The sequence below is a fragment of the Abramis brama genome, assembly GCF_963993115.1.
Source record: "Abramis brama genome assembly, chromosome: 7".
NCBI lineage: Eukaryota > Metazoa > Chordata > Actinopteri > Cypriniformes > Leuciscidae > Abramis > Abramis brama.
In genome coordinates this window covers 5589446-5617162 of record NC_139969.1, presented here as the reverse complement: position 1 = coordinate 5617162, position 27717 = coordinate 5589446, and the positions used below count along the sequence as shown (strand labels likewise).

General features: G+C 37.5%; 1 protein-coding gene across 1 annotated transcript; it reads left to right on the top strand.

Moving 5' to 3' along the window:
• The first annotated feature begins 91 nt into the window (after window positions 1–91).
• Window positions 92–27072, top strand: fyco1b (FYVE and coiled-coil domain autophagy adaptor 1b). The gene is made up of 18 exons (XM_084120359.1): window positions 92–355; window positions 841–941; window positions 2650–2756; window positions 3716–3841; window positions 8896–9002; window positions 9839–9982; window positions 12055–12148; window positions 14766–16865; window positions 16941–17033; window positions 17522–17631; window positions 17745–17912; window positions 18082–18225; window positions 18881–19074; window positions 19637–19757; window positions 20100–20201; window positions 20960–21170; window positions 22435–22544; window positions 25506–27072. Exons 2-18 carry the CDS (start codon window positions 890–892, stop codon window positions 25582–25584), a joined length of 4062 nt encoding a protein of 1353 aa, XP_083976485.1. The 5' UTR covers window positions 92–355; window positions 841–889; the 3' UTR covers window positions 25585–27072.
• The last annotated feature ends 645 nt before the right edge of the window (window positions 27073–27717 follow it).

Below are 27717 nucleotides of genomic sequence, written 5' to 3'. Positions count from 1 at the left end.
GCCGGTCTGTTGTTGTGGGGACATTTCCACGCCCGAAACGTGACGCTGAACGAAACGAACTGTAATTGGTTGTTTGACATGTCGGTCAAACGGCCTTATGGGCGGGCCTTGGCCAAAGAAAGCTGCTATGAATTCCAGACCTTCAGCCGTCAGTCTGAAGGTCTGGCTACGCGAGACTAATCATCATATGACTACTCGTTTTTTATCGTGCAACCAAACATAGTGCGCTGGACAAATGTGCGCCTCTGATTGGATCAACGCGCTGTCAGTCAATCTAAGGAGCCGTCCCCTGTAGTGGCAGCAGGGTTGTATCTACTGTAAACACTCAATGAGGAAGATCATCTTTCTGTTTTAAGTATGTCTTTATTTACGTCTATTTATCATTATTTACATCGGTTTATCGTATATACATATATTTATCCTGACGATGAACTGTGCTAGTAGAAAAATGACCAAAACGATATAAGTTAACGTTACGCTGTTCAGAAGTTGTAAAGTTCAGCAGGTGCGTTAGTCTCCTCAGTTTCATGTAAATATTAAAAATAATTTTAGTTTTTTAATCATGGTAATCATAATATATTATCTAAGGGTTTGTGAATTTATGGAAGTTCTCCACGTTTAAAAACAAATGTAAAACTGTCTTAATAAACCTGCATAACTCACGAATAGGCTACATTAATTATTCTATTGCTCTTCTTTTATGTTATGATATAAAGTAAAAGTATCATAACATTTATGTTTTTTATGACATCGTATACTATCATAAACAGTTTGAGATTTACTGTTTTATTGTTGTCTTTATTCTTTTAGTACAACCCTGTTTTTTCTTTGGTTTTACAGGCATAATGTTGACTTTATGAACCATCCACACTAACATATTCAGTCCACCATGAGTACAGTTGGAGAAAATCAGCTGCAGAGAATAATCAGAGATCTGCATGGTAAAATCTATGTCTCTGTCACTCCCTCACACCCTCAGTGTGATTTATTGCATGTGCTCACAGTCATGTGAACTGAGTGTCTTGACACTGTGATTGGACAAGAAATGATAAAGCTTATACACCACATTATTTCCCCACATACCCTGTATTCTCATATGTATTCAGCAAGCATGTTACCTGCATGTGCAGTGTTTAGATTATAATCTGTGAAATTTGGTTCATTGGTGTTTATTTATTAATATAATGTTTCTCATTGCTGTGAGGTGCAATTAATTGTTCAAGGTCTCACCATAATGGAAAGCCTAAAAATATCAAGAAAATATAATAAGTGGTAACTCATGGAAATCCTGATATGTGACCCTGGACCACAAAACCAGTCACATGGGTCAACTTTTTGAAACTGAGATTTATACATCATCTGAAAACTGAATAAATAAGCTTTTCATTGATGTATGGTTTGTTAGGATAGGACAATATGTGGCCGAGATACAACTATTTGAACATCTGGAATCTGAGGGTGCAAAAAAATCGAAACATTGAGAAAATCTCCTTTAAAGTTGGCCATTTATGTTCGCGATTGTGCTGCATTCACTCACAAAAATAAATGTTTTATATATTTACGGTCGGAAATTTACAAAATATCTTCATGGAACATGATCTTTACTTAATAGCCTAATGATTTTTAGCATAAAAGAAAAATCAATAATTTTGACCGATACAATGTACTGTTGGCTATTGCCACAAATATACCCGTGCGACATGTGACTGGTTTTGTGATCCGGGGTCACATATGTTACTGAAATTTGGAACTAGTTTTACTTAACTCAAACATCATGCAGTCTCTTATAAAATGGAACAAACAATCAGGGCTTGACATTAACTTTTTTGCTCACCAGCTACTGTGGCTATTGGTTTTTCAAAGTTATAGCCACTCAGCATTTTCACTGGCCACAATTTTGATGTCAATATCATGTGGAAAAACTGCAATATAGATATTTTTAATAGTATATCATATTATTGGGCAGCAGGTATATTAGGCTACTGTCACTTTAAGACTTGACACACTGATCCATTATATAGTTACACATGCGTTTGATACTGTTAACATGTTTAAGTTCACTTTAAACATAACTGACTTTGGTAAATACTCAACAAGACCGGCATTTTGACATTATTTTGTGTGTGTTTGACTGTTTAAGCGCAATAAGCAGCAAAAAAGAACTCGGTTTAGTACTGAGAGGCAGCTTTATGTGCACGCACTGTGGGTGTGAGCACAAAATCTGCTAGAATGAGTAAAATTATGTGCAAAATGCGCTTTCCCACGCCGAAGTTCAAGCGCTTAACATCAACAATATTCATTCGGAGAAAAATGAAACGAGTGAGTGAGGAGAGGCGGGTTTGAGTTTCACTCGCTCTCGGAGAGATGAGAGAGCGAGAAAGAGCAGCCGGTATCGTCTATCTATTCTGCGGATAATTAGTGTTGGAAGCATTTCAGATATTTCAGTATCGATGTGTATTGAAAAATCAATATTTTTGACAAAAATGTATGTATTATATAAAATGTTCAACCCGCCAAGGTGTCTAGTAGGAGTCTGAAATGCACCTGCATTTGGCGGTATTAATGTCAAAGTCTTGATAACAATATATATAACTTTAATTTTTTTGTTTATGTAACTTCATTTGAATGTAAATTGCACTTCACCTGCAGATGCAGTTTCTGAGTTGAGCAAAGAACATTGTGACACTGGAGAGCCCATCACCGATGACAGTTCCAGTCTTCACAAGTTCTGCTATAAACTGGAGTACCTACTGCAAGTATGGCACAGTTTTTAAAGTTGTTTTACATTTAATGCTTGAGAGATTTCTTTGTTCATCATGAAGTTAAAATTAGGGCCGCATGGAATCTGCACCTACAAAATTCAGCAGAAATTTCCACATCAAAATCCACACAAGTTCTACACATCTCTGTCGCATCTATGTTCATTGATTGGATTTAAATATTATCTACCAATAATATTGGAAGACCTTCAGCTCTGTATTTATTTTTTTACCATATTTAAATAAGGATCTGATAATTTCATCCATACTCCTTTTCTCCCTATTATGAGTCAGAGGAGACAATTAAATTGACTGATTGATTAATTTTATAGCATTATTTAAAAAAAATAATTAGTTAAATTAATAAAATTTGAATTCATGTTCAATTAATTCTCAATTATATACTGTTATAGTATTTAATGTTTTGAATTATTTTATTTTTTATATTTTTATTTTAGATAAAGTTAAAGTTTTAGTAATTTTCTTACGCGCTTTTGTCATTTTTATTATGTTTTTTTTATCCTTTCCCCCCCAGTTTTAGTAATTATAGTTTTCAGTTATTTGCCAAAGCAGCATTTCTCATTTTTTGTTTATGTTTTTAATGTAATATGTATATTTTATTTCAGCTTTATTTCACTTACTGAAAACAAATTTGAATCGTTACGGTTTTAGGTTTAGTTAAGATAATAATTTATATCCATTCCACAGATTTTCGCCCTCAATCAGTGCAGGAAGTGTGGAACAAGTTTGCAGATTCTGGTGGAACTAGTTTTAACTTGAGCAAAAGTGGAATGCCATGTAGAATGCCAGTTGTTGCACCTAAACAAGATTATTGTAGATCTTAACATGACGTTCTATGGTGACCTGAAAGATTGGTGATCTCCGCATTCATATTTAACCAAAAGTCGCGTTTAGAGTGATTGCTTTGAGATTAACCTGTTGACCGTTTTGTCCAGTTTGACCAGAAAGAGAGGACCACATTTCTGGGCAGCAGGAAAGACTACTGGGACTATTTCTGTGACTGCTTGGCCAAGATTAAAGGAGCTAATGACGGCATTCGCTTTGTCAAATCAATCCCTGAGGTAATCCACTGCACGAGCCCAAAGCTCTGCAGGAAAACACATCTCTTCAGCCAGTGCGTGTTTGGCTCCAGCACATTTTCTCATTTCTCTTTCACAGTTTCATGTCACTGTTTTTCTGATATTTTATATACATTTTTTTTTATATCCACCTCTCTGGAGGGTTTCAAGAAGGAAGCAGTGACACTCGGCCTCAGGTTGGTCATGTGCTCTTAGGTGTTCGACTAGCAGTAGAGGCTCTCGCAAAGATTATTGTTCTGTTCATTTACCAAAGAATTTTACATTATACACATAGGCAGGTGATTTTTAGTGCTGTTTGTTAAGGCATTCATAACTATTACTTTGGGTTAGAAAAAACCCCCACTAAGCTTAAGTATTAAACTTTGGCACACAACTCATCAACTCCTTAAATCATGCAGCTTGCTGTGGAGAGGTTAGCTATTACTTTTTAAGGGATCAGACTTAATTTTTGATCAGGACAAAATTTAGGTGGAAAAATCATTGATGGAGGGACCTGAGCCTTATCTTGGGACCAGAATATTATTAATATTTTGACCAATTTTGGATCTAAGCAGCAATTACCGTGGCTCCAGTATGCAACCACTAGTACACCCTAGAAACCACTTAGCAACATCCTAGCAATCTCCCACAACATACACTGACACTTACATACACAGTTGTATATGTATTGTATTCTCACACTCATTCCTGTACCATTTTTTCAGAGTAGGCTTTAGTGAGATGTTATCATTCTCTTTGTGTACTGTTCCCAAGAGAATCATTTTAAGACACTAACCTGTTTTACTCACAGTTTAAAATTGAATAGATTATTAGGACATTTTCCTTTTTTTTCCGCCTTTGAAGAACAACTTTCACTAATACATACAACAATTCCTTTGCCACTGAAATGCAGGTTTATGTGAGTCGTGAATCCAGAACAAATCCAGAAATCGAGCATCAGCTGTAACGTTTCCATCTGGTGTCCTTATGCTCTTTGGTCACCCACTGTAATCCTCCATCTGTTCTCCTGCCCATACTGTACCAGAGACAGACATTGTTTGGCATGTTAATACAATGGCATATTTCCATACTATTCATACAATAATTTCAGTTTGGAGTGTGTGTACTACACACATTTTCTGTATACATAGAATACCCAGAGGTCCTATTACTACATTTGCCAAATTGTGCAGAATACAACCAGAGCACACTGCACGGATAGTGTATCCCACTATGCAGTGCACTCAGCTTGACCTTTCATTTTTAGTGTGCCAGACCAGCAGGAAGCAATATTGAACATGATATCTTGACTATTTGACTGCCAAAAGTTTTGTTTTATTTGTTAATGCTAAAAAGGAATAAGAAATGCAAAATAATTAATTTTAATATGTGACCCTGGATCACAAAACACATGTTTTGTCGCACAAAACACCTGGTCACATGTCGCACGGGTATATTTGTGGCAATAGCCAACAGTACATTGTATGGGTCAAAATTATCGCTTTTTCTTTTATGCCAAAAATCATTAGGATTTTAAGTAAAGATCATGTTCCATGAAGATATTTTGTAAATTTCCTACCATAAATATATAAAACATTTATTTTTGTGAGTGAATGCAGCACAATCGCGAACATAAATGGAGATGTTTCGTTTGAGAGATTCGTTTGAGAGATTTGGAACAATGTTTCGTTTTTTTGCACCCTCAGATTCCAGATTTTCAAATAGTTGTATCTCGGCCAAATATTGTCATATCCTAACAAACCATACATCAATGGAAAGCAGTTATTCAGTTGATGTATGAATCTCAATTTCAAAAAAGTGACCCATGTGACCCAGGGTCACATATTATGCATTTTAAAGTGCCCCTATTATGTCATTTTAAAGGTTCCTAATTTTGTTTTGGAGATCACCTACAACTGGGTTACATGCATCAAATGTCAAAAAACACTCATCATTTTCTCATAATATACAGTGCACATCACCACATTTTTCATTGATTCTCAAACGACTCGTCGGATGAATCAGTCTCTCTAAATCCCTCCTTTACGTGAGCCTACTCTGCTCTGATTGGCCAGATGGCTAAGTTTTAAAATTTAAATGCAAAAGAAAAGGCATTAGAGTCGGCTGTTTTTGTCAATTTTAAGTTTTAATTTAAAATGTTTGCGATTTTAATATAAGTACATGGTTAAATATTTTACCACTTGCTTGTGCAAATTAATATATAAATCCAGAGGTGGACGAAGTACACAACTTCCTTACTTGAGTGAAAGTACAGATACTACTGGTCAAATATTACTCCGTTACAAGTAAAAGTTGTAAAGACCTATTTTTACTTAAGTAAAAGTACAGAAGTACTCATTTTTAAAAGTACTTAAGTATCAAAAGTAAAAAGTAAATGTCAATGCATTATTTTATTATTGTTGCATTGTTGTATGTAATACTTAAAGTACTGTATGCCTCTGAGTCTATGCCTGCCTTCCCTCATATCAATATCAAATTTATTTCTAGAACACAGTTCCAGTCGTGGGATTGAATGTGAGATTGAATAAGTGCACTCAATAACGTCCACAATGGTTTCAGACACCCAAATGGCTGTTCCCTCAAATTGCCCTATTTAAAGTTTTTTGGCTTTTAGTATGAATATGTTAGCCTTACTGTTATCTATAAGCTAGTGTGCTCCAAAAAAGTGACAAAATTCGCATTTAGAAAACCAAACCCAACGTTGAAAACGAAAATCAGGTTTATGTCAGAATCCAATGTCAGATTGACGTTGATCTCCAACGTTGGACAGACGTTGTATTGTGGTTGAAAATGAAAATCAGGTTGACGTCAGAAACCAACATCAGTCGGGTTCTGACGTCAACCCGACTTTTATTTTCAATCAATATCCAACGTCAATCTGACGTTGGGTTCTGATGTCAATCAAATGCAGGGTTCTGACGTCAACCCAACTTTCATTTTCAACCAAAATGCAACCCCTGCAACCAAAATCATCCACTGACTGACATCACTACTTTCTACTCAAGGACCTTGACAGAATTGTAGTGGAGTAAAAAGTACGATATTTGCCTTTCAAATGTAGTGAAGTTAAAGTAAAAAGTTTCCATAAAAAATAATACTCAAGTAAAGTACAGATACTCAAAAAGTGTACTTAAGTACAGTACTCAAGTAAATGTACTTTGTTACTGTCCACCTCTGTATAAATCTATATAGAAGTAGCCTAATGCATTGAATAATACATTGTTTAAATTGTTTAAAAGTGAATACGTCTATTATAGAGTATATGTGTACAAAGAGAATCGCAGTGCTGACAGCACTATTTTATTTTTTTAAATAAAAGTTGCTGATAACTTCTGGATTTGAAATAAAAATAGTTAGTATGTGTTTGTGGTACAGCCGTGGATCAGTTATGCAATGCAAACGCAGCATGTGAAAGCCCTATAGCGCGTGCTACTCCTGCACCGCACACGGAGTATGTGTGAAACGGGCGTTAACCTCTGCTTTCTCATCTTACACATCACACTCCACTGTTATGGTGGCCATTTCAGTAGATTTACTCTCAACATTGTTGTGGAAACACAATAAGCATGGAAACTAAAATATGGTATTATGGCAGATTTCTTATCTAGTGACGTGTAACCGCTACGCTGTGGGATTCGAATTCCTGACGACTCGTTTAGGCAGTTCAGAGTTGATTCTTTCCTTTGGGAGACAATATATAATTTGCAGAACTTTTACATTCACAAACAGCCATATTACACACTGCATGAAAGGGAATATTCAAAAAAACATAATAGGGGCACTTAAAAGTGGCCCTATTATGCCATATTAAAGGTTCTTAATTTTGCTTTGGAGGTCTCGTACAACAGGTTTACATGCATCTATGAATTTATTGTTATATTTAATTTTCTCATAATATACATTGCACATCACCTCATTTCTCAGACAATCTGAAATCTTCATTTGAAGACTCAACTCTAAACCCCTCCTTTCCGCAAGCCTACTCTGGTCTGATTGGTCAGACGTCCCAGTCTGTTGTGATTGGTGTACCACTTACAGCGGGTGTCGGAAAAGGAATGCCTGTTACCATATTTAAATTTCAACTCTGGATCATCCTTAGCACTTGTATACATAGTGATACGAACAGTAACGATGGCGTTTTTTTCATATCCTCATCCTTTGGAAGTGCATGCAAAGTGGATTTGCAGCGCTGAAAACAGCATCTTCTCGACATGTAGACAACACACACCAAACTCTACAGTGTTTGAGGGCGGGTCAAAGTAGACGTTGGCAGCGGGCAATGAAGACCTGTGTTGGGGATAATGCATTACAAGTAACACGAGTTACAAAATCATTACTTTTTTCAAGTAACTAACTAGTAAAGTAAAACATTACTAATAAATTTCATGCAGAATATCAGTTACTTTTTCAAATACGTAATGCAAGTTACTTTGTTTTCCCAATTATTGACAGACACCTCTTCTGTCCCCATGTTGAGAGAAATTGAGAGAACATGATGGATATTGTAGTTGTCTCCAACCCTGCTCATTGAGGGCTATCATTTTGTTTTTTAAGCAGATAATCTGTACACTGACCGTTGAACTAATATTGTTTCTTTTCAAAACTCAAATGTTTGTCAGGCGTTGTTACACTGTAAAAAAATATTTTTCTGAGTTAAATTAAATAAAGTTTATTGGAGTTTTTTTGATACGAAAATACAATTTCAGACTTTTTATTTAATAGTTTCACATTTAGTGCAATGTAATCTTTGTAATTATTTATTTTATTTCTGAGTGAAAATTGTTTCTACACCACATTTGTTTTTGGCGTAACTCTTTTGTGATGTTCATGTGTGTTGTGTTGTTTTTCAGCATGTCCCATTCCATTATCATAAGGATCTTTTGGTTTTTGAAGGTGTTGTGTTGTGGTCAGACCAAACTTGTGTAATCTATATATAGTTAACATGAACAGATTTCATTCTCAGGTCTCTGTGATTTTAAAACGTGTATCTTTTTTATCAAATGCAATGTCTATGTGTTTATTTTGTGTGAATTTAGCTGAAGACGTCATTGGGGAAAGGACGGGCTTTCATCCGCTACTGTCTGGTGCACCAAAGGCTGGCAGACACTCTTCAGCAATGTCTTATGAACTACAAAATCACATGGTAATGTGTTCACCAATAATTTGACCATCTTAATGGGAACTTCTGTGAATCTTGGGGTGTAAAACCCCAACATAACACAGACAAGTATTAAAAATATATATAAATCACAATACAAACATTTAAAAAAACATCAGGAACATGATAATTTAAATATGTTTACATTATAAAGTGCAAACAGAATGCAAAAAATTATATTAATAATTCTTGATAATATCAGTATTATGCCTGAGACTTGTTTTTGAAATATTATGAGATCAAACTTGTAAACAACCCTTTGTGTGCAAAGTTTAACCACACTCGACTCTCTAAAGTGTGGTGAAGAATTCACACGAACATAATGCGTATGTATGAAACCAGAAACTAGCTCTACTAACCAACTTTAAAAGGTTTAGGCTTCAGCAAATTAGTCTACAATAAATTACATGTAATATTTATTTTGCGTATAACACAACATGGTCATGTGAATAAAGAATGTTGATGCATTAGTGCATATATTAATGCATTAATAAAAAAATCAGTCATCACCATTATCACAGTTTTTGCAAAGCTGTTTTTTGGCATAACAGAAGTGCTGACGCTTTCACACATTAATTTCTCTTCCTCCACCCGCTTTCATTTCTCTTTTAAAACTTCTTGTCTTAAAGTAGCATACTTGCATGTAATGTCAGCGATTTTTATTGTAATACTGAACACAGGATATGATGCACAAAGGCCTGTGTTTGTGTTATAAAAGCAAAATTAAATTCACTGAAATGCAGTGTAACATCTCTTAGAAACAAACATTCTGAGAACTTCAGTTTTGTTTATGATTGGTCACTGATTTTTGTTTATTGCAGTGAGTGGTATTATGAACGCAGTCCCTTCCTGAAGTCCCATCTGAACATCGATATCATCAACCACCTGTATGAACTCAATGAGGTCCATTTTGATGTAGCATCCCGAGGTCATGATCTCGACTCTGACTGGCCTACCTTTGCTAGGTAATTCATAAAGTTTCAATCTATGTATATCACAATAGTAATGTACAAGTATTGACTTTAATTTAATCTATTGATTTTTCTATTAATTGAACAATCTGTTTTTAATAGCATCATTACAGTATGTAAGCATTTTATTAAAGAAAATTCGCTTTCACATACAAAAAAACAACAACATATAATCCAAATACTTTTTTTCAGTATTTGCATCTGAATTAGGCATCAGGAAAGTAGTACACAAAAGGGCATTGCCTACAATGACTTTGTAACTTTATCTAAGCTCTACATAAATGTGTACTTTTTTAACCTGTTAAGCTGCAACCCCACTTTTGAAAAATCCCCAGAAATGACATACCTAAACTGAAACAGATACAGTTCATGAACCCTTTGTACTAAAAGCACAAGTATGGTCTCATTTGAAAGCTGACACCTGGCAGTTTATTGTAAATGTAGAATTAATTATTGTCATAATGAAAAAAATTGTTATAAATAGCTTCAAAGTTTTGTAAAGTTATTAGAAATTAATTTTTATGAAACATCCTCATGAAAATAAAATTGAAGTTGACACTGGAGCAATCTAGAAATGCACTACAGCTAAAGCCACATGTCTAAACATTTTATGTTTAAAATCTGAAGATAATAAGTCCAAAACTCTGTATTTAGTTAAATGTTTTTCAAGACCATGTCAAATTACTTTATTTTGATTTGACTCTAAAATGCAACTGATGTTTCATGTCATCTTCTAAGCATATATCCAGTATATTGTCTCTATTGTTTTGTAGTGCAAACGAGCCCCATTCAGTCTCAGTCTCCCCCTGCACACATTCACACCTCTCCAGCCTGGTTATGGCTCTAAATATGCATTTCTTTTGTCTGCATTATAGTTACTAACGACTGGCTACTCACAGGCTATTCATAGGGTTTCAGTCCCTAATTTCTTTTCTCAAAGTTCACCTCACATTTTAAACTGTATCAAATGCATTTTTTGAATAAAGAAACATTTCAGTAAGCGTTCAAAAAATCATAAAAGTATAACTTCTAGGTGGCAGCCTGGCAGGTGCACCTAGGGCTAGCTAGCATGTTAGCTTAGCACACCATCAATACACGACAATTTATGAGATTAAAACCATGTTTGTGTTCCAAACTTACTTTATAACGCAAGTAGAGTATTTTAAATAATCTTCTGTGATCTAATTTGGCTTCAGATAAAAAAATCAGACAGAAAATATACTATTGGATAGTGTTCTGCACAATGATTCTATATAGATTAGCATTACATTATAAATATAATCTATTATTATGGAAATACCTGGCATGGCTTGAAAAACACAGGTAACTCAAATATCATAGCAAACATGTTTATTGTCTTCAAAACGTCTGTATCTGCATGTTACAGCGCGATCTCTTGTTAGCTTTGTGTGTATCAGTGACGCCGAATGTCACATGATTATGGCACTTCTTCATGTGTTCTATATATGGACTAATACTGTGCACAGGGCGGCGAGGGCGCCCTCAGGCTATTGGTATGAATTGAAAACACAGTAGTATCAGAGTATGCAAGCGCTCATAATGATTACATCGACGCATTTGGGTATAAATTCAATAAATATTATTCCTGTCTATAGAAATCTGATGTAAACCTATGAGAATATATCAATATTTCTCCAAATCTGCACATTTTTGAGCTAAAGCCCTGAAGGACGTTGTTTTGTGTATCGCTGTCATGACGACAGCACAGGAGTTTTTTATGAATGAAAGCGGCTGACACGCATAATTCATATCAAAGGTATCGACTCATTTTTTCATTTCATAACTCCTGACACAAATTAAGAAATAACTGTCGCTATAAGTTTCTCAGAATACAATAGTTGTCAAATACTGAAACTTGAGTATTATATATTTTTAATGATGTATAGTTTGTCAAGGTATAACATTAAATCTGATAGTAACTTTGAACTATATATAAAAAAAAACCGCTTCAGTGCGCCCGCGCACTGGCAACGGTTAACAGGTTGTAATTCAAATGAGCAATACAAATTGCATGCTTATTATGTTTTTTTTTTTTACACATACAGAAAGACTTTGGGATCAGCTCTCTCATCTGGCCATGTGTGGAAACCACCCAGTCGCTGCTCTAGTGTTAACAGTCTGGTCAGCAGTTACTCACAGGTTTGCTAACACATTAGAAACAGCATTAAAATGATCAGTTCTGTTCATATTCTCACAATCTTTGGATACATGTTGTCAGATGAATTCATTAATTTATTCATTTCATGTTGGGGAGCTGTTCTTTTAAAAGCAATCTGCTGTAATATTGAGTCCCCCCCCCCCCCCCAAAAAAAAACTAACAAAAACAAACAAACAAACAACCTCAAAACAAACAAACGAAAAAAAAAAACTTTTATTTTCATACAGTCAGGTCCATAAATATTGGGACATTGACACAATTCGAATCTTTTTGGCTCTATACACCACCACAATGGATTTAAAATGAAACGACCAAGATGTGCTTTAACTGCAGACTTTCAGCTTTAATTTGAGGGTATTTACATCCAAATCAGGTGAACGGTGTAGGAATTACAACAGTTTGTATATGTGCCACCCACTTTTTAAGGGACCAAAAGTAATGGGACAGATTAACAATCATAAATCAAACTTTTACTTTTTAATACTTGGTTGCAAATCCTTTGCAGTCAATTACAGCCTGAAGTCTGGAACGCATAGACATCACCAGTTGCTGGGTTTCATCCCTGGTGATGCTCTGCCAGGCCTCTACTGCAACTGTCTTCAGTTCCTGCTTGTTCTTGGGGCATTTTCCCTTCAGTTTTGTCTTCAGCAAGTGAAATGCATGCTCAATCGGATTCAGGTCAGGTGATTGACTTGGCCATTGCATAACATTCCACTTCCTTACCTTAAAAAACTCTTTGGTTGCTTTCACAGTATGCTTCGGGTCATTGTCCATCTGCACTGTGAAGCGCCGTCCAATGAGTTCTGAAGCATTTGGTCACAACATGCTTTTCTTCACAACATTTGGCCAGATCAAGAACACTCTCCAGGAGGTAGGTGTATGTGTGTCAAAGTCAAAAATCAAGAGAAGACTTCACCAGAGTGAATACAGAGGGTTCACCACAAGATGTAAACCACTGGTGAGCCTCAAAAACAGGAAGGCCAGATAAGAGTTTGCCAAACAACATCTAAAAAAGCCTTCACAGTTCTGGAACAACATCCTATGGACAGATGAGACAAAGATCAACTTGTACCAGAGTGATGGGAAGAGAAGAGTATGGAGAAGGAAAGGAACTGCTCATGATCCAAAGCATACCACCTCATCAGTGAAGTATGGTGGTGGTAGTGTCATGGCGTGGGCATGTATGGCTGCCAATGGAACTGGTTCTCTTGTATTTATTGATGATGTGACTGCTGACAAAAGCAGCAGGATGAATTCTGAATTGTTTCGGGCAATATTATCTGCTCATATTCAGCCAAATGCTTCAGAACTCATTGGACGGCGCTTCACAGTGCAGATGGACAATGACCCGAAGCATACTGCGAAAGCAACCAAAGAGTTTTTTAAGGTAAAGAAGTGGAATGTTATGCAATGGCCAAGTCAATCACCTGACCTGAATCCGACTGAGCATGCATTTCACTTGCTGAAGACAAAACTGAAGGGAAAATGCCCCAAGAACAAGCAGGAACTGAAGACAGTTGCAGTAGAGGCCTGGCAGAGCATCACCAGGGATGAAACCCAGCAACTGGTGATGTCTATGCGTTCCAGACTTCAGGCTGTAATTGACTGCAAAGGATTTGCAACCAAGTATTAAAAAGTAAAAGTTTGATTTATGATTGTTAATCTGTCCCATTACTTTTGGTCCCTTAAAAAGTGGGTGGCACATATACAAACTGTTGTAATTCCTACACCGTTCACCTGATTTGGATGTAAATACCCTCAAATTAAAGCTGAAAGTCTGCAGTTAAAGCACATCTTCGTTTCATTTCAAATCCATTGTGGTGGTGTATAGAGCCAAAAAGATTAGAATTGTGTTGATGTCCCAATATTTATGGACCTGACTGTATTTTCAATATATTTATTGGTAACTATTAGTTAATGAGCAAAACATTTGTTACAGCTGTTCATTGTTAGTTCATGCTGGCTCAGGTCTGTTAAATAATATTTACGGATATGACTTTTGTTTTTAATTATGTAATAGTAAATTTAGAAATTAACATCAACTAAGATTAGTCTACTAAATGTTTTAAATGTATTTTTAATTGATGTTATGTTAACTGATGTTGGTAACTAATTTTTACAAATGGAACTTTATTGTACATTTTTACCATTTTTTTATTTCAGTTTTGTAATTTTTGTAAGTTTTTCTACTTAATTTTTTAACAATAATAACATTGCATATGTAGTCACATCATAGGCATACATGACTACAATATGGAAAAGGGAGAGGTTTTTAAGTGTGTCTCTTAGTAATTCAATTAAAAAATTGAAAAGAGAGCTGGTACTTACTCTAAAAAGTACCTTTGCTATAATGCAATCAGCACTCAGTTCTTCAAGAACGTAATCTTATTATGTAAAACACATTACATGAATCATGCCACGATGAACGCTGTTCATCTTAAATTTGATGTCTATTTTTAATTTTGGATTCAATACCACAATACCAGTAATTTAGTGTCTTTCATTATCAACAATGGTCTAGTTTGAGTGGTTGCACTTTATTTTTCACTGTTGTCGTTAGTCACTGTTGATTTAATTAAAAATGTTCCCCTCATGCAGCAAGCTCAGGACTTTCTTCCAGGCCAAGAATTTGGCTCCAATCTGCTAGGTGATCTGGGTGAGTTGGGCGAGCTGTCTTGTAGCCCTTCTGAGGACCTGCGCATTGAGCTTGACCAATCAGAGTTGAAACAACAAGAGCTCCAGGAGAAGGTCCATCAGCTCACCAGTGAGGCAGCTGATCTGAAAGCCGTGCTCAGTGACCTACAGGAACAACTGTTGGCTAAAGGACCTAATCAAGAGAAAGAAGGAGAACAGTCCTTAGGGGAGGCTCTCCACACCACCACACAGGAGCTAGAGTCTCTACAGACATCAGAACGCAAGCTAGAAGCTAAGCTGAGCATTGCAGAGAACAGGAACATGGAGTTGCTGTCAAAGCTTGACGGAGCTCTGAGCGAAAAAGGACAGCAGGCCGCCAACTACTGCGACTCAGCCTGGAAGATCCAAGAGCTCCTGACCAAGCTAAAGGAGGCTGAAGAAGAGCGGATTGAGTCTAAACGAGAGAGCGAAGACCAGGCTAGACTAGCTGAACGACTTGCCCAGGATCTGACGCTTCAGAAAGAGAAAGTAGAGGAGATGGAAGGCAAACTGGACACATGTAGAGTCTCCGCCGACAAAGAACGAACAACTGCAAAGCAACAGGCTGATGAGCTGCAGGTGACCATTAACCACCTTCAGGGAGCTCTATCTCTGAAGGAGCGGGAAACTGGGAACCTCCAAACACAGCTTCAGGATGTGCAAAGGGCATTTGAGGCCCAGGAGAGTCAACTGGAGGAGCACAAGAAAAGGATGCAAGATGAGTTACAACATAAAAGTGTGCTTGAAGACAAACTAAATACAAAGATGAATGAGTTATCCACCAGTACCCAGAAGATTCGGCAACTGGAGAATCACAACCAGCGGTTGACTGCAGAGAGTCAGAGCTTTCAAGGGCAAGCCAAGAAACTGGAAGAGTACAAGACCCAGTGCACAAGTTTAATGGAGATCAATGCCAAGCTGATCCAGACTGTGAAAAGAAACGAGGACAGCAGCAAAGAGCTGGCACAAACCAAGACCGCTCTAGAGAGAGAACTGATCACTGCACAGGCCTTCGAGAGGCAACTGATAAGCAGACTGGAGTCAGCTGGACTGACTGTAGAGAACCAAAATCTGGAGAAGTGCATACTTAACGGCCAGGCGAACAATGAGGAAACCGAAATTGAACAACTTGGGGAGAAGAGTATATCAAGGCTGGAAAGATTAGATGACAGTGCTGCAGTCCCACAGGAGAACAAGATAACATCTTCTAGACAACTACTGGAGGCCATTGAATCCTCAAGAACTGAAAATGGAGAATCCACTTCCAGGTTGGCTCTGGCTGAGGCCCAACTTGAACTCAACATGAAGGAGGTTTCCAGACTTCAGGAGGAGGTCATGGAGCTCCGGGCACAGCTATTGGTAAGCTCAGAGGAGAGGATGAAGATCCAGGCTCTGCAAGAAGTGACAGAAGCCTCCAGAGAAGACCTCCGTGCTCAGACGGAGCAACTTAAGTCCCAGGTGGAAGAGCTAAACCGTAGGCATGTGGATGAACTGCTACGCTGCCATGAAAGAGAGGACGCTCTGGTAAAAGAGAGGGATATGGAGGCCAAGGTACGGTCAGAAATCCAAACGAACATTACTGCCATGAGGGAAGAGCTTCACTTGTTGAAAAAGCAGAACAGCACTCTTGTACTTGAGAACGAAGAGGCTCGTGAGGCCTTACATAGGGCCAACACTGAGACAGCAGAGCTCGGGGTTCACGTTTGCATGCTGAAGGGCCAGAATGAGGAGGCTCAGTTGCGATGGGAAGAATTTTCTACCAAACTGCAGGAGGTACAGATGGAGGCACAAGAGGAGGTGGAAACTCTAAGTGATTCGATGGAGGCCATGAGTAACGATAATGCAAGACTCCAAGAGCAGCTAAAGCAGACAGAGGGACTCCCAGAAGCCACGCAGAAGTTGCAGGAGAGACTTGAACAGGTGGAGGAAGAAGCCAAAAGCCTCCAAGAGATCCGGCAGAGGGAAGTGGACACACTGAGGTCTCAGTTGAGCGATGAGGCTGCGCACCATCAAAGTCAAATACAGGTAACTGAAGTAAACAATGCTTATGGGTTTTGGATTTGTTGTATTGAACAACTGTTTATAAATGTCTTTCTGAAGGGTCTGAACGAGGAACTGGATGCACTAAGGAAGAGGTTGGAAAACGAAGTTGAGAAAGTCTCAAGTCTTGAGTCCAAAGTGTTGGAGCTTGAGGTATTATAATCTTATTAGATGGCTGTTGAGGCCATTTCCCATTACTTGGCATTTCACTACATAGAGTAATTGACAAACCTGTGAATGAATCAAGTGAATCCTATATTAATGCACTGGATAGTTTGCTGTAGTCTTGGCTGTCCACACAGAACATACTTTTGCTTTCCACTGCGCTTAATTGAGCAAAGGCTTGAGCATTTAAAGCTGCAGATGACATAACTTCAGTGTGTGCTTATAATAAACGAAACATTATTATGCTTTGAAGTGGATGCTAATATAATTATAATTTAGTTATCTTTATAGTTATCATTATCATATCATATCATATAGTGTGAATGGGCCTTTAGGCTATCATAATGCTATTGAAATTATTTCATGTAAAGTATTCAGCATGTGACTGAATTATTACTCTGAATTATTTTGATCAGAAGACTTACATTTTGGAAAATAAACAGGTTTTTGCTTCCATGTGTGTTTTTGTTTGAAAGTCTGTCAACAATCAGATGATCGAAACGAAAAATGCCCTCGTTGATGATTCTGAAACAAAAATTAATCAGAAAGAGGAACAGATAAAAAACCTCCGACTGGACTTATCAAGGTAAGAGATTTCTGTACTGCTTTTCAGGTAGACCATACATTAAAAATTTAAGCACATAACACAAAAAAACAAAAAACAAGATTTGATAAAGGCCTGATCCTTGTTTTTGTCAGAGCTGAGAAGGAACTGACACTTGCTCAGCAGTCCTGTCATGAACTGGGTGTGAACTTAAGCAGAAGTGCAATGGAGAAGCAAGACATTGAACTGAAGATGTCTGCTGAGATCGATGACCTTTATCGTACCAAAAAGAACCTGGAAGAGAGACTTATTGAGCTCATAAGGTGACTTAGACAGTTAGCCTACCTACTAATGTTTTTTTCTGCTCACATTTATCTAACCCATCAGGAGATATGTTACCTACAACCCCAAAACTGCACTTAAAAATCCCTTTATTGTATCTGCTAAAATTGTTGCAAGCTGTTCTTCATAGAACTTTGGCACCCCCTGTAGGGAGAAAGATGCTTTATGGCAGAAGTCAGATGCACTGGAGTTTGAACAGAAACTGAGAGCTGAGGAACAGACAGACAGAGACGTCACATACTGCCTGAGCTGCCACAATAACTTCGGCTGGATGCTGCACAGACACAACTGCAGGTCAGGGGTGAAACTTTTAGAGGAAACAAGCATTTTGTTATCTGTTATAAAAGTCATGTCCTTGCATTCAAATCAGCTAGATGCAATGGAATAAAGATGCAATGGATTGTCTGCATGTTAAGTCATGACATAATGAATAGAAACTTCAAAATAACAGCATTTATTTGAAATATAATTTTTTTAAAGGGATACTCCACTTTAAAATGAAAATTCTGTCATCATATACTCACCCTCATGTTGTTTCAATTCTTTATGAATTTCTTTCTTCTGCTGAACAGAAAGTAAGATATTTAGAAGAATGTCAGTAACCAGACAGTTTCTGGTCTCATTGACTTCCATAGTAGGAAAAAAATATACTATGGAAGTCAATGAGACCAGAAACTGTCTGGTTGCTGATATTCTTCTAAATATCTTACTTTCTGTTCAGCAGAAGAAAGAAATTCATAAAGGACTGAAACAACATGAGGGTGAGTATATGATGACAGAATTTTCATTTTAAAGTGGGGTATCCCTTTAACATTATAAATATCTTCACTTTTGTCAATTTCGAGAAATTTAATGCATCCTTGCTAATAAAAGTATTAATTTTTATTATAAAATCATTCTGACCTTTTGAAAGGTGGTGTATGTTTGAGTTTTCTATATTTTTTGGCAGGCTATGTGGGCGCCCATTCTGTTACTACTGCTGCAATTATGCTGTGAGTGTCCAAGGCGGTGTTAAGGAGCGCTGTTGTAAGGACTGCTTCACTCAGCACAATCCTGGACAAGAGCGCCACCCAAAGGAAAATTTGGGTGGTCTTTTCCGCTCAATGTCAAGCCCAACCCGAACCAGCACACCTAGAGTCCCTGGTGAGATGTTATAGAGCTCAAAACTGACATTCTGATGTGACTTCATATTCCAAGTGTTCTGGGGGTATACAATAAGGTTTGGTAAAAAAAACAACCAAAATCCTGACCTTGGCCGTTGTTCTTCTGTGCACTGCTATGGTATGTGCGTGTTTGTAAGACTCTAATTAGTGCCGCAGTTCACTCTGACTCACCTAGAAAAAGCACACTAGTTCTAGAAATCAAGATAGTTAGGGTGAACTATCCCTTTAAAGCAGGGTTTCTCAAACTCGGTCCTGGAGGACCACTGTCCTGCACAGTTTAGCTCCAACCCTGATCAAACACACCTAGCTATGAGTTTCTAGTGATCCTGAAGACATTGATTAGCTTGCTCGGGTGTGTTTGATCATGGTTGGAGATAAACTGTGCAGGACAGTCGCCCTCCAGGACCGAGTTTGAGAAACCCTGCTTTAAAGGATGAATGAAAACCTATTCTAGTAGACCCCAAAAACAAAATCAAGACTTTATAAAAGGGCATAATGGGTCCCCTTTAATTCTGCGTGTAATGTGACTGTTGTCCTCACAGGGGCACTGAAGTCCCCTCGGCCAGATGACGCATTGTATGACATCATCACAGAAGAGGAGGTGAACTGTATCCATGACAGCGACTCATACTACACTGCACTGTCACCAGAGACACAACAGCTGTGAGACACACACACACACACACCTGTCTTGTTAGCACAGATTATCTGCACTAAACACAACACTCTGAATTTGTGCTGAAGTAACAAACAAAATTAAATTTGCTCCTGCTGAGCTGAACTCAGTTTCATTATTGGACTTATTTATCAGAGCAAATTTGACATGAACACATGGCGCCTGCCAGTGTATCTTAATGCACTGCTAAGTAAACTACATGATATTGAAACTTTCTGGCTTTGTTTTAATTTCATTTGTATCACTTGGTATGATATGTGCACTTTTTTATTCTGTGATTAAATAAGTGTATGACAGGAAATTAAATGTAAGTTCATATATGTTTTCAGAAGCAGAAGCAGCAGTGACATCGCCAGCACAGAAGATTCAGACGAGCTGATTGGCTCTGTTCAGGATGCCGAGATCTGCCTGCTGAAATCTGGAGAGATGACGTGAGTGAGACACACAATTCTTATGATGGATCCTGATTTTTTAAAATTAATTATTAAATTAATTTTAAAAAATCTAAATTATTGTTATTAATATTATTACACTTACAAAAAATAAATCTATTATTGCAATGTTTATTTATTCCCATGACCAGCGATGTTGATCACATTGTTTTCCCTTTAAATTCTTGACCTATTACTTAAATGGAAAAAGTAATTACTTCTTATGTATAGTTAGTAAGGTAGTTGTTAAGTTTAGGTATTGGGTTGGGTTAAGGGATGTAGTAGAATATGGTCATGCAGAATAAGGCATTAATATGTGCTTCATAAGTACTAATAAACTGCCAATATCCTACTTATATGCATGCTAATAAGCAACTAGATAATAAGGATCTTAATTGGATCCTAAAGTGTTTCCCAAATTAGTTTACTGAAATATAGAAAAAAAATGATGTATTATTTATAGTAAGTTGTAAAGTATTTATTGACCTGCCTTTAATTTATGCTGATTTTAAATAAATTAAAAATATATTATGCATTTTTAATTTATGTATATTCATTTTGCATATTATTATAGTAATACGAATCTAATAAAAAAACTCAAAAGGAAAACTTTCAGATGCATTACGTTAATGAGAATTTAATGGAGAAATGTGCATATTTGTCATGAAAATAAATAATGTCAAATTGAATCTAGTATTGCAATATTCATTAATTTCCTTGACCAGCAACGGTGACATCAGTGATGTTGTGTTTCACAGGCTGTCTGTGCCGTTCAGTGTAAAGGACGTGAATCAGTTTGGCGATATGTCCAGAGAACTCTTCATCAAGTCCAGCTGTTACAGTGTCATTCTCATAACCGCTGCACATCCGGGTGCTACGATCAGCTGGGTCTTCTCCTCTGAACCCAAGAGCATCGCCTTCAGCGTGGTGTACAGAGTGAACACGGATACGCCTCTAGAAGAGGCCAAGGTAATGTACTGATTAGAAATGTAGCTTGTTTATGTTTTAAAGGGGTGGTTGATTATGATTTCACTTTTTTAACTTTAGTTAGTGTGTAATGTTGCTGTTTGAGCTTAAACAACATCTGCAAAGTTACGAAGCTCAAAGTTCAAAGCAAAGGGAGATATTTGCTTTTAAAGAAATCGTTTTTTAAGGACTACAACAAACGGCTGGTAGAGACTACACGACATTCCACCCGGGTTAGTGACATCACTAACCCTAAAATTTACATAAACCCCGCCCCCAGGAACGCGATTTATAGATTATCATGACAGAATATGCTAATCAATGACTAGAAGATAACTACACATAAGCTAAATAAATTCATTAACTAACTATTCAGAAATGTCCTGTTGCATTCTACATGTTGTCACTTCTTCTTGAGTCTCTCCATCTTTGTCTGAATCCGGTTTGAACATAAACATTGACATTTTCAGTGCATGTCTGTGTGAGGTAAAGGACACAAGCTCTTGAAGCTCCGCCCCCTGTGCCGGGAGCAGCAGCTCATTTGCATTTAAAGGGACAGACACAAAACCGGTGCGTTTTTGCTCACCCTCAAAAAGTGACAACTTTAACATGCTATATAAAAATATCTGCGGGGTATTTTGATCTAAAACTTCACATACACACTCTGGGGACATCAAAGACTTATTTTACATCTTGTGAAAAGGGCATTATACCACCCCTTTAACTATGTATATTTATACCAATTAATGTCTTTTATAATATATATAGTCCCATGATAATGCTATGTGTGAACAAAGCTGTTACTTTTAACAGTTCCACTGCTCTAATATAAGATGTTGTCATGGAGTTTGAGCTAGTTCTGTAGAAGCTGATGCAATTACTCTACTGTACATCATTTACCATTTTAACAAACTAGTGTTATATACAAGTTTTCCAGCAGAACACATTAACAATAATCTCTGGACAGTAACAGCAGACTTTAACAGTATTTTCCCAGTGGTGTGTGAAGCAGTTGCAATAAATATATACGATGTCGAAAGCCGTTGCTTGCGTGAATAACAGATGTGGTACCTTAACTGGAGAAGTTAATTCAGCAATTTTAGAGCAAATTAAAATGAACATGGCTATATCTGTCAAACACACATTGCACTGAGTGTTGACAAAAAGAGACCACAGCACTTCTCTCCTGTGGCGATGACATCTGGACAGCTTTAGAAATCTTAGTGTAATAATGAATGGATCCTAAAACCTGGTTCTTCCTTTTCAGGTTCTGATCCCTCTGACGAGATGTAACTCTCATAAGGAAACAATTCAGGGTCAGTTGAAGGTCAGGAACACTGGAGAATACACCCTTATCTTCGACAACTCCTTCTCCAGGTTCGTACTGAGATCAGTTAATTTCTCTTCTGTCGTTCTCTCTTAGTGCGTTTTCACATCTGGCTTGTTTCGGAACCTGGTGCGTTTTCTCTCTTAGTTCGGTTTGTTTAGGCATACAGGGCAATCACGCTTGGATCTGCACCAAAACAATCGCTCCGAAATTGGCTGAACGAGGTGGTCTCGGCCTGGTTAAAAATGAAGTCTGGACCAACAAACCATGCGGTATCATAATTCATAACGGGAAATGTGTTATATCAAAAGCAGCAGTGTCTGACTCTGTGAGTGAGCATATTAGTTATCGCAGTTGAACACCAAAGAGTTAGCCTGGATGCCAGCCGAACTTAGCCCCGCCCACAACATTTGAGGTTGAGAAGTTCGGTCTGGACTTGATCCGTTGTGGAGCAACTATGCTCGAACCAGAGCTGTTCGGACCAATCAGTTTGTCAGGGCGGGCTTTATACGATGATGGACAGATGATCAACAGTAACGTAATCATCCACATCACCAAAGACCGCTTGGGTTGAATTCGTTTACAACAAAGATGACCACCGCTGGAGAATTGAGATGTGTAGATTCCGCCATCGTATCTGTTATAGAAGATATCGACAGCGCATTCATTTTAAAAGAGGAACAGAGAACTGCGATCAAGGCATTTGTCGATCGGAAAGATGAATGAAGAACATACGTCACTTACTCCGTTGCTCTGATTGGTTGTAGGTCTATCCAATTAAGTGCAGTGGCATTTTCTTTCCTGGTTCGGTTGAAACACGCCCCTTAATCACAGCTCAGTGGAGCAGTATCAGACTCATATTCTGACTAGAAACTGAGTATGACGACGTCAGGCTACCAAAGAGTGTCTCTTCATCTTAAAATGTTGTGTAATTGCTCTCCTCCATGCATTGCAAGAATGCTGTTCTGATGAATCCTTGATTCCCGCTCTAACTGCATTATAATTTATAAACTGATATTAATACATATATATACAAGAGTTGGACAATGAAAATTAAACACTGGCCAATATAGTGTTGGAGGTTTCATGCTTATATATGCATGGCCTGGTGGCCAATCTTCACTGATTTTACATTCCATCAGTAAGAGCCGAATGTGACTGTTGAATTTGCAGAGGATTAGCACAGCTATACATAAAATATGCAATCCACACAACATAATGGGAGACATATCAGAGCTCAAAAGAGGACAAAATGTTGGTGCGGTTCTCGCTACAGGAAGTCTTTTTGATGTATCGAGAGCCATGGTATCCAGGTTAATGTTGTCATACCACCACGCAAGATGAACCACATCAAACAGGAGTAACTGTCTACAAAAGAGGAAGCTGTCTGAAAGGGATGTTCAGGTGCTAACCTGGATTGTATCTGAAAAAACCCCCAGAAACCACAGCTGCAGCCTCACTGCAGAATAAAATGTGCACCTCGACTCTCCTGGCTGTTTCCACCAGAAATGTTCATCAGGAGCTCCACAGAGTTAATATTCATGGTTGGGCTGCTATAGCCAAACCCATGGTCACTCATGCCAATGCCAAATGTCGGTTTAAATGGGGCCAACACTGCAAATCTTGGGCTGTGGACAATGTGAAACATTCTCTGATGAGTCCACCTTCACAATCTTTCCCACATCCGTGAGAGTTATGGTGTGGAGAAGCTCCAAAGAGAGTCAACACCACTGTTGCATGCCTGCAGTGAAGCACAGGAGTGGATCAGTGATGGTTTGGGCTGCAGTATCATTCCCCACTGTGCTTTACGGACACGTCACTTCCAAGAACTACCGAACCATTCTGGAGGACCATGTGCACCTAATGGTTCAAGCATTGTAACCTGAAGAGGGCGCCGTGTATCAGCGTGATAATACACCAATACACACAGCAAGACTTGACAGAATGGATTGATGAATATGAAAGTGATGTTAAACATCTCTCTTGGCCTGCACAGTCACCAGATCTAAAATGTTTTGAACCACTGTGGGGTATTTTGGTAGTCTGGCTATCACCAGACCAAGCTCAATCTTTTAAGATCAACGGGCATAGTTAAAATGACTCTGTACGCAACTGGATAGTCCTTCAACCAATCAGACCAACGATCCAGGTGACGTACTTTGCAGCGAAAACTCCAGACAGGAAACGTGTCAACAAACGTGTTGGTTTGGAGCATTGATCCGCAGTTTGAAGAAGCAGCAATGGCACTGATCGATTTTTGCAGGTTGTGCAAAAAAACAACAACATGAAAGTGAGTGATATTCACACCCACTCGAGCGATTTGTTTGCTAAACTAAAGAAGCCATTGTGCATCGTCGAGAGGTTAAAAGGAATTGGATTGGATTAAACCCGACAATAGCGTGCCAGGTGGATAAGCCTGTTTGTGATTGGCCTCCGCAAATTTGTAACGGAAGCAGGATTGAAGAATGTACAGGTTTCCAGCCTGAGCTGCAGGGTGAAATCAATTCGCCGGCAGATCGGGCTGTTTATCCAGTCTAGTATTTTGGAGGAGCAAGTAAGAAAAAGTTTGCCTCCACCAGCATCTCATAGTGACCCGGCCACTGTTCTGAAAGAAGAATGGCTCAAAATCCCTCTGGCCACTGTGAAGGACTTGTATCTGTCATTCCCAAGACAAATTGATGCTGTATTGGCCCGCAAAAGGAGGCCCTACACCATACTTATAGATATATATCATTTATCAGTTAAAGTGGGAATGACGGCAGCATTTGACAATACATTTTAAGGGATGACGCAGAGGAACGTAAACAGGTGAATGCTGACCAATAAGAGGACAGTTTTACTCGCATGTGATTTGCATAAACACATTTTGATACTCATCGAAATATTGCCTTGTGAAAACGAACCAAACCAAGAAAAAAATGCAATATTGTAACAAATTAAGCCCCTGTTTCAGAACAAAGCAAACTATCTACAAGTCTGACGACATGTTTTGTTGTTCTTCCTGTTTGCAGGTTCGTCTCAAAGAAGGTCCTGTACAAACTGAGTATAGAGAAGCCAGAGGAAGCCAATGGAAGTGATTGTTCTTCATAAGAGAACAAATCACGCACACTATTCCGTCTGTGCCAGGTCAAGGGACTGCTTGTCGAGGATTATGTCTATTCATCAAGCCAAACATGGTGCATGATGCTGCTTTCACAATCACATGAAGGAAATACGAAAATAGACTTCACAAGGAAATGAAGCACATATAAGGATTTTATTTATCATTTTCCCCCTTAAATTCTTGTCCTATTAATAATGGAAAAATCTATTTTCTAAAAATCTAATTCAAAAACCACATCCCTCTTATGAATGCTTTTAACATACTTTTGGCTAACTTTAATAGCCAGAATGGCACAATATCTCTGACATAGTTATCAATAAATCTAAAGGGAATGGATGGCAAAAAAATCTGAAATGCAGTGAAATATAGAGAGCTGTGTGGTCAGTAGTAAAATAGATGAAGGTTGAAGGATAGGAGATGATGCACTACAGAAGACCTTTATTATTGTTTTGTAATTAAATTAGTGAATGTAGATATGCTGAAAATGCTTATACAACATCAGGTTTCTCACATACGCCTGTCTTGTTTCTTTAACATTCTGTGTTAACTCTTTACAACAAGTTTTCATTTATTAACAATAATTAAATGCATTAACTGACATGAACTAACAGTGATTTTTACAGCATTATTACCCTTTGTTAATGTCAGTTAATAACATTTTTAATGTTCATTTTAGTTCACAGTGCATTAACTAATGCTAAAAACTTTTGATTTTAAAAATGCATTTGTAAATGTTTAGATTAACATTAACTAAGAATAATAAATGCTGTAGAAGTACTGTTCATTGATAGTTCATGTTAACTAATGTAGTTAACTAATGTTAACTACTGAAGCCTTATTGTAAAGTTTTACCCATTCTTTTATACCATCTGTCTAATATCAATATAAGTCTAACACAGATGGTAAATATGGAGGAATTTGTGTCTATAGATTGGAAACTAATATATTTTCTTGTGAGATTAGTATATCTCACATTCTGGGCATCATGGGCTTTTTTTAAAGCTTTATAAGTCAACTAAGACTTCTATGCAGACATAAAATCTGTATTCTGAAAGGACGCGCACACTGTAATAAGAGGCAACTCCAGTTCCTGGCAGTCTTGTTTATTATCAACCAAAAAAATGCATTTCCATTCAGCTGACGCCAGGCAAAAATGTATAAGCAATACACTGACTGTTTTTTTATTTTATTTGCATAAATAAGATTTTTTGGCAGCCACACAGTGCAATAACTCAAGATGATGAATATTGTAAATGGCACTTTTTGTGATATCTAAATTTTAATAAGAAGCATTGATACTTTAATAAAAAGCATCAACACTGTTGCACTTTCTGAATGTGTTTTAGAGGCTGATGACGGTGCTTGATCAGAGGACTGTAAGCATATCAGAGTGACTAGCAGTCATTTTTTACTGTAAAGAGCTGTGATATAATAGTAGTGAAATTGAGCTTTTGAAATAAAACTACCTGATGGCATGACTCTCCTTTTTTTACCCCCCCCCCCCCCACCCCACCCCACCCCCAACTTTATATCTACAGGTATAAATGTTTTTTCCCCCTTAGGCCCACAATTGATATCTAATTGTTTAAATTGAGTTTGCGATATATAAGACATGCTGTCAATTTCCATAGAAATTACTATTGAAGCTTGTTCCTATGGAAGCTTGTTTCCGCCATGGAATAAAACAATTTAAAAGATAATTGCAACTTTTTATCTCATAATTCTGAAGTTTTTTCTCACAGTTGCGAGTTTACTTCTTGCAAGTCATACTTTTTTTCCCCTCATCATTGCATGATAAAAACTCGCAATTGCGAGAAATAGACTCGCAATTCTGACTTTTTTTTCTTACTTTATCTCACAATTCTGACTTTATAACCAATTGCTACTTTATATCACGCAATTCTGAGAAGAAAAGTAGAAATTGTTAGATGTAAACTTGCGCGAGAAAAAAAGTATGTTTCATTCCTTCCATATGTTTCCGCCATAGAATAAAAAAAAAAAAGTAATTGTGACTTAATTGTGTCAAACTTTTAATTAGTCACAATTTTTACACACGAGTTTAAATTTTGCAATTCTCGCATTTTTTTTTCTCATTTGCGTGATAAACTCGCAATTGCGAG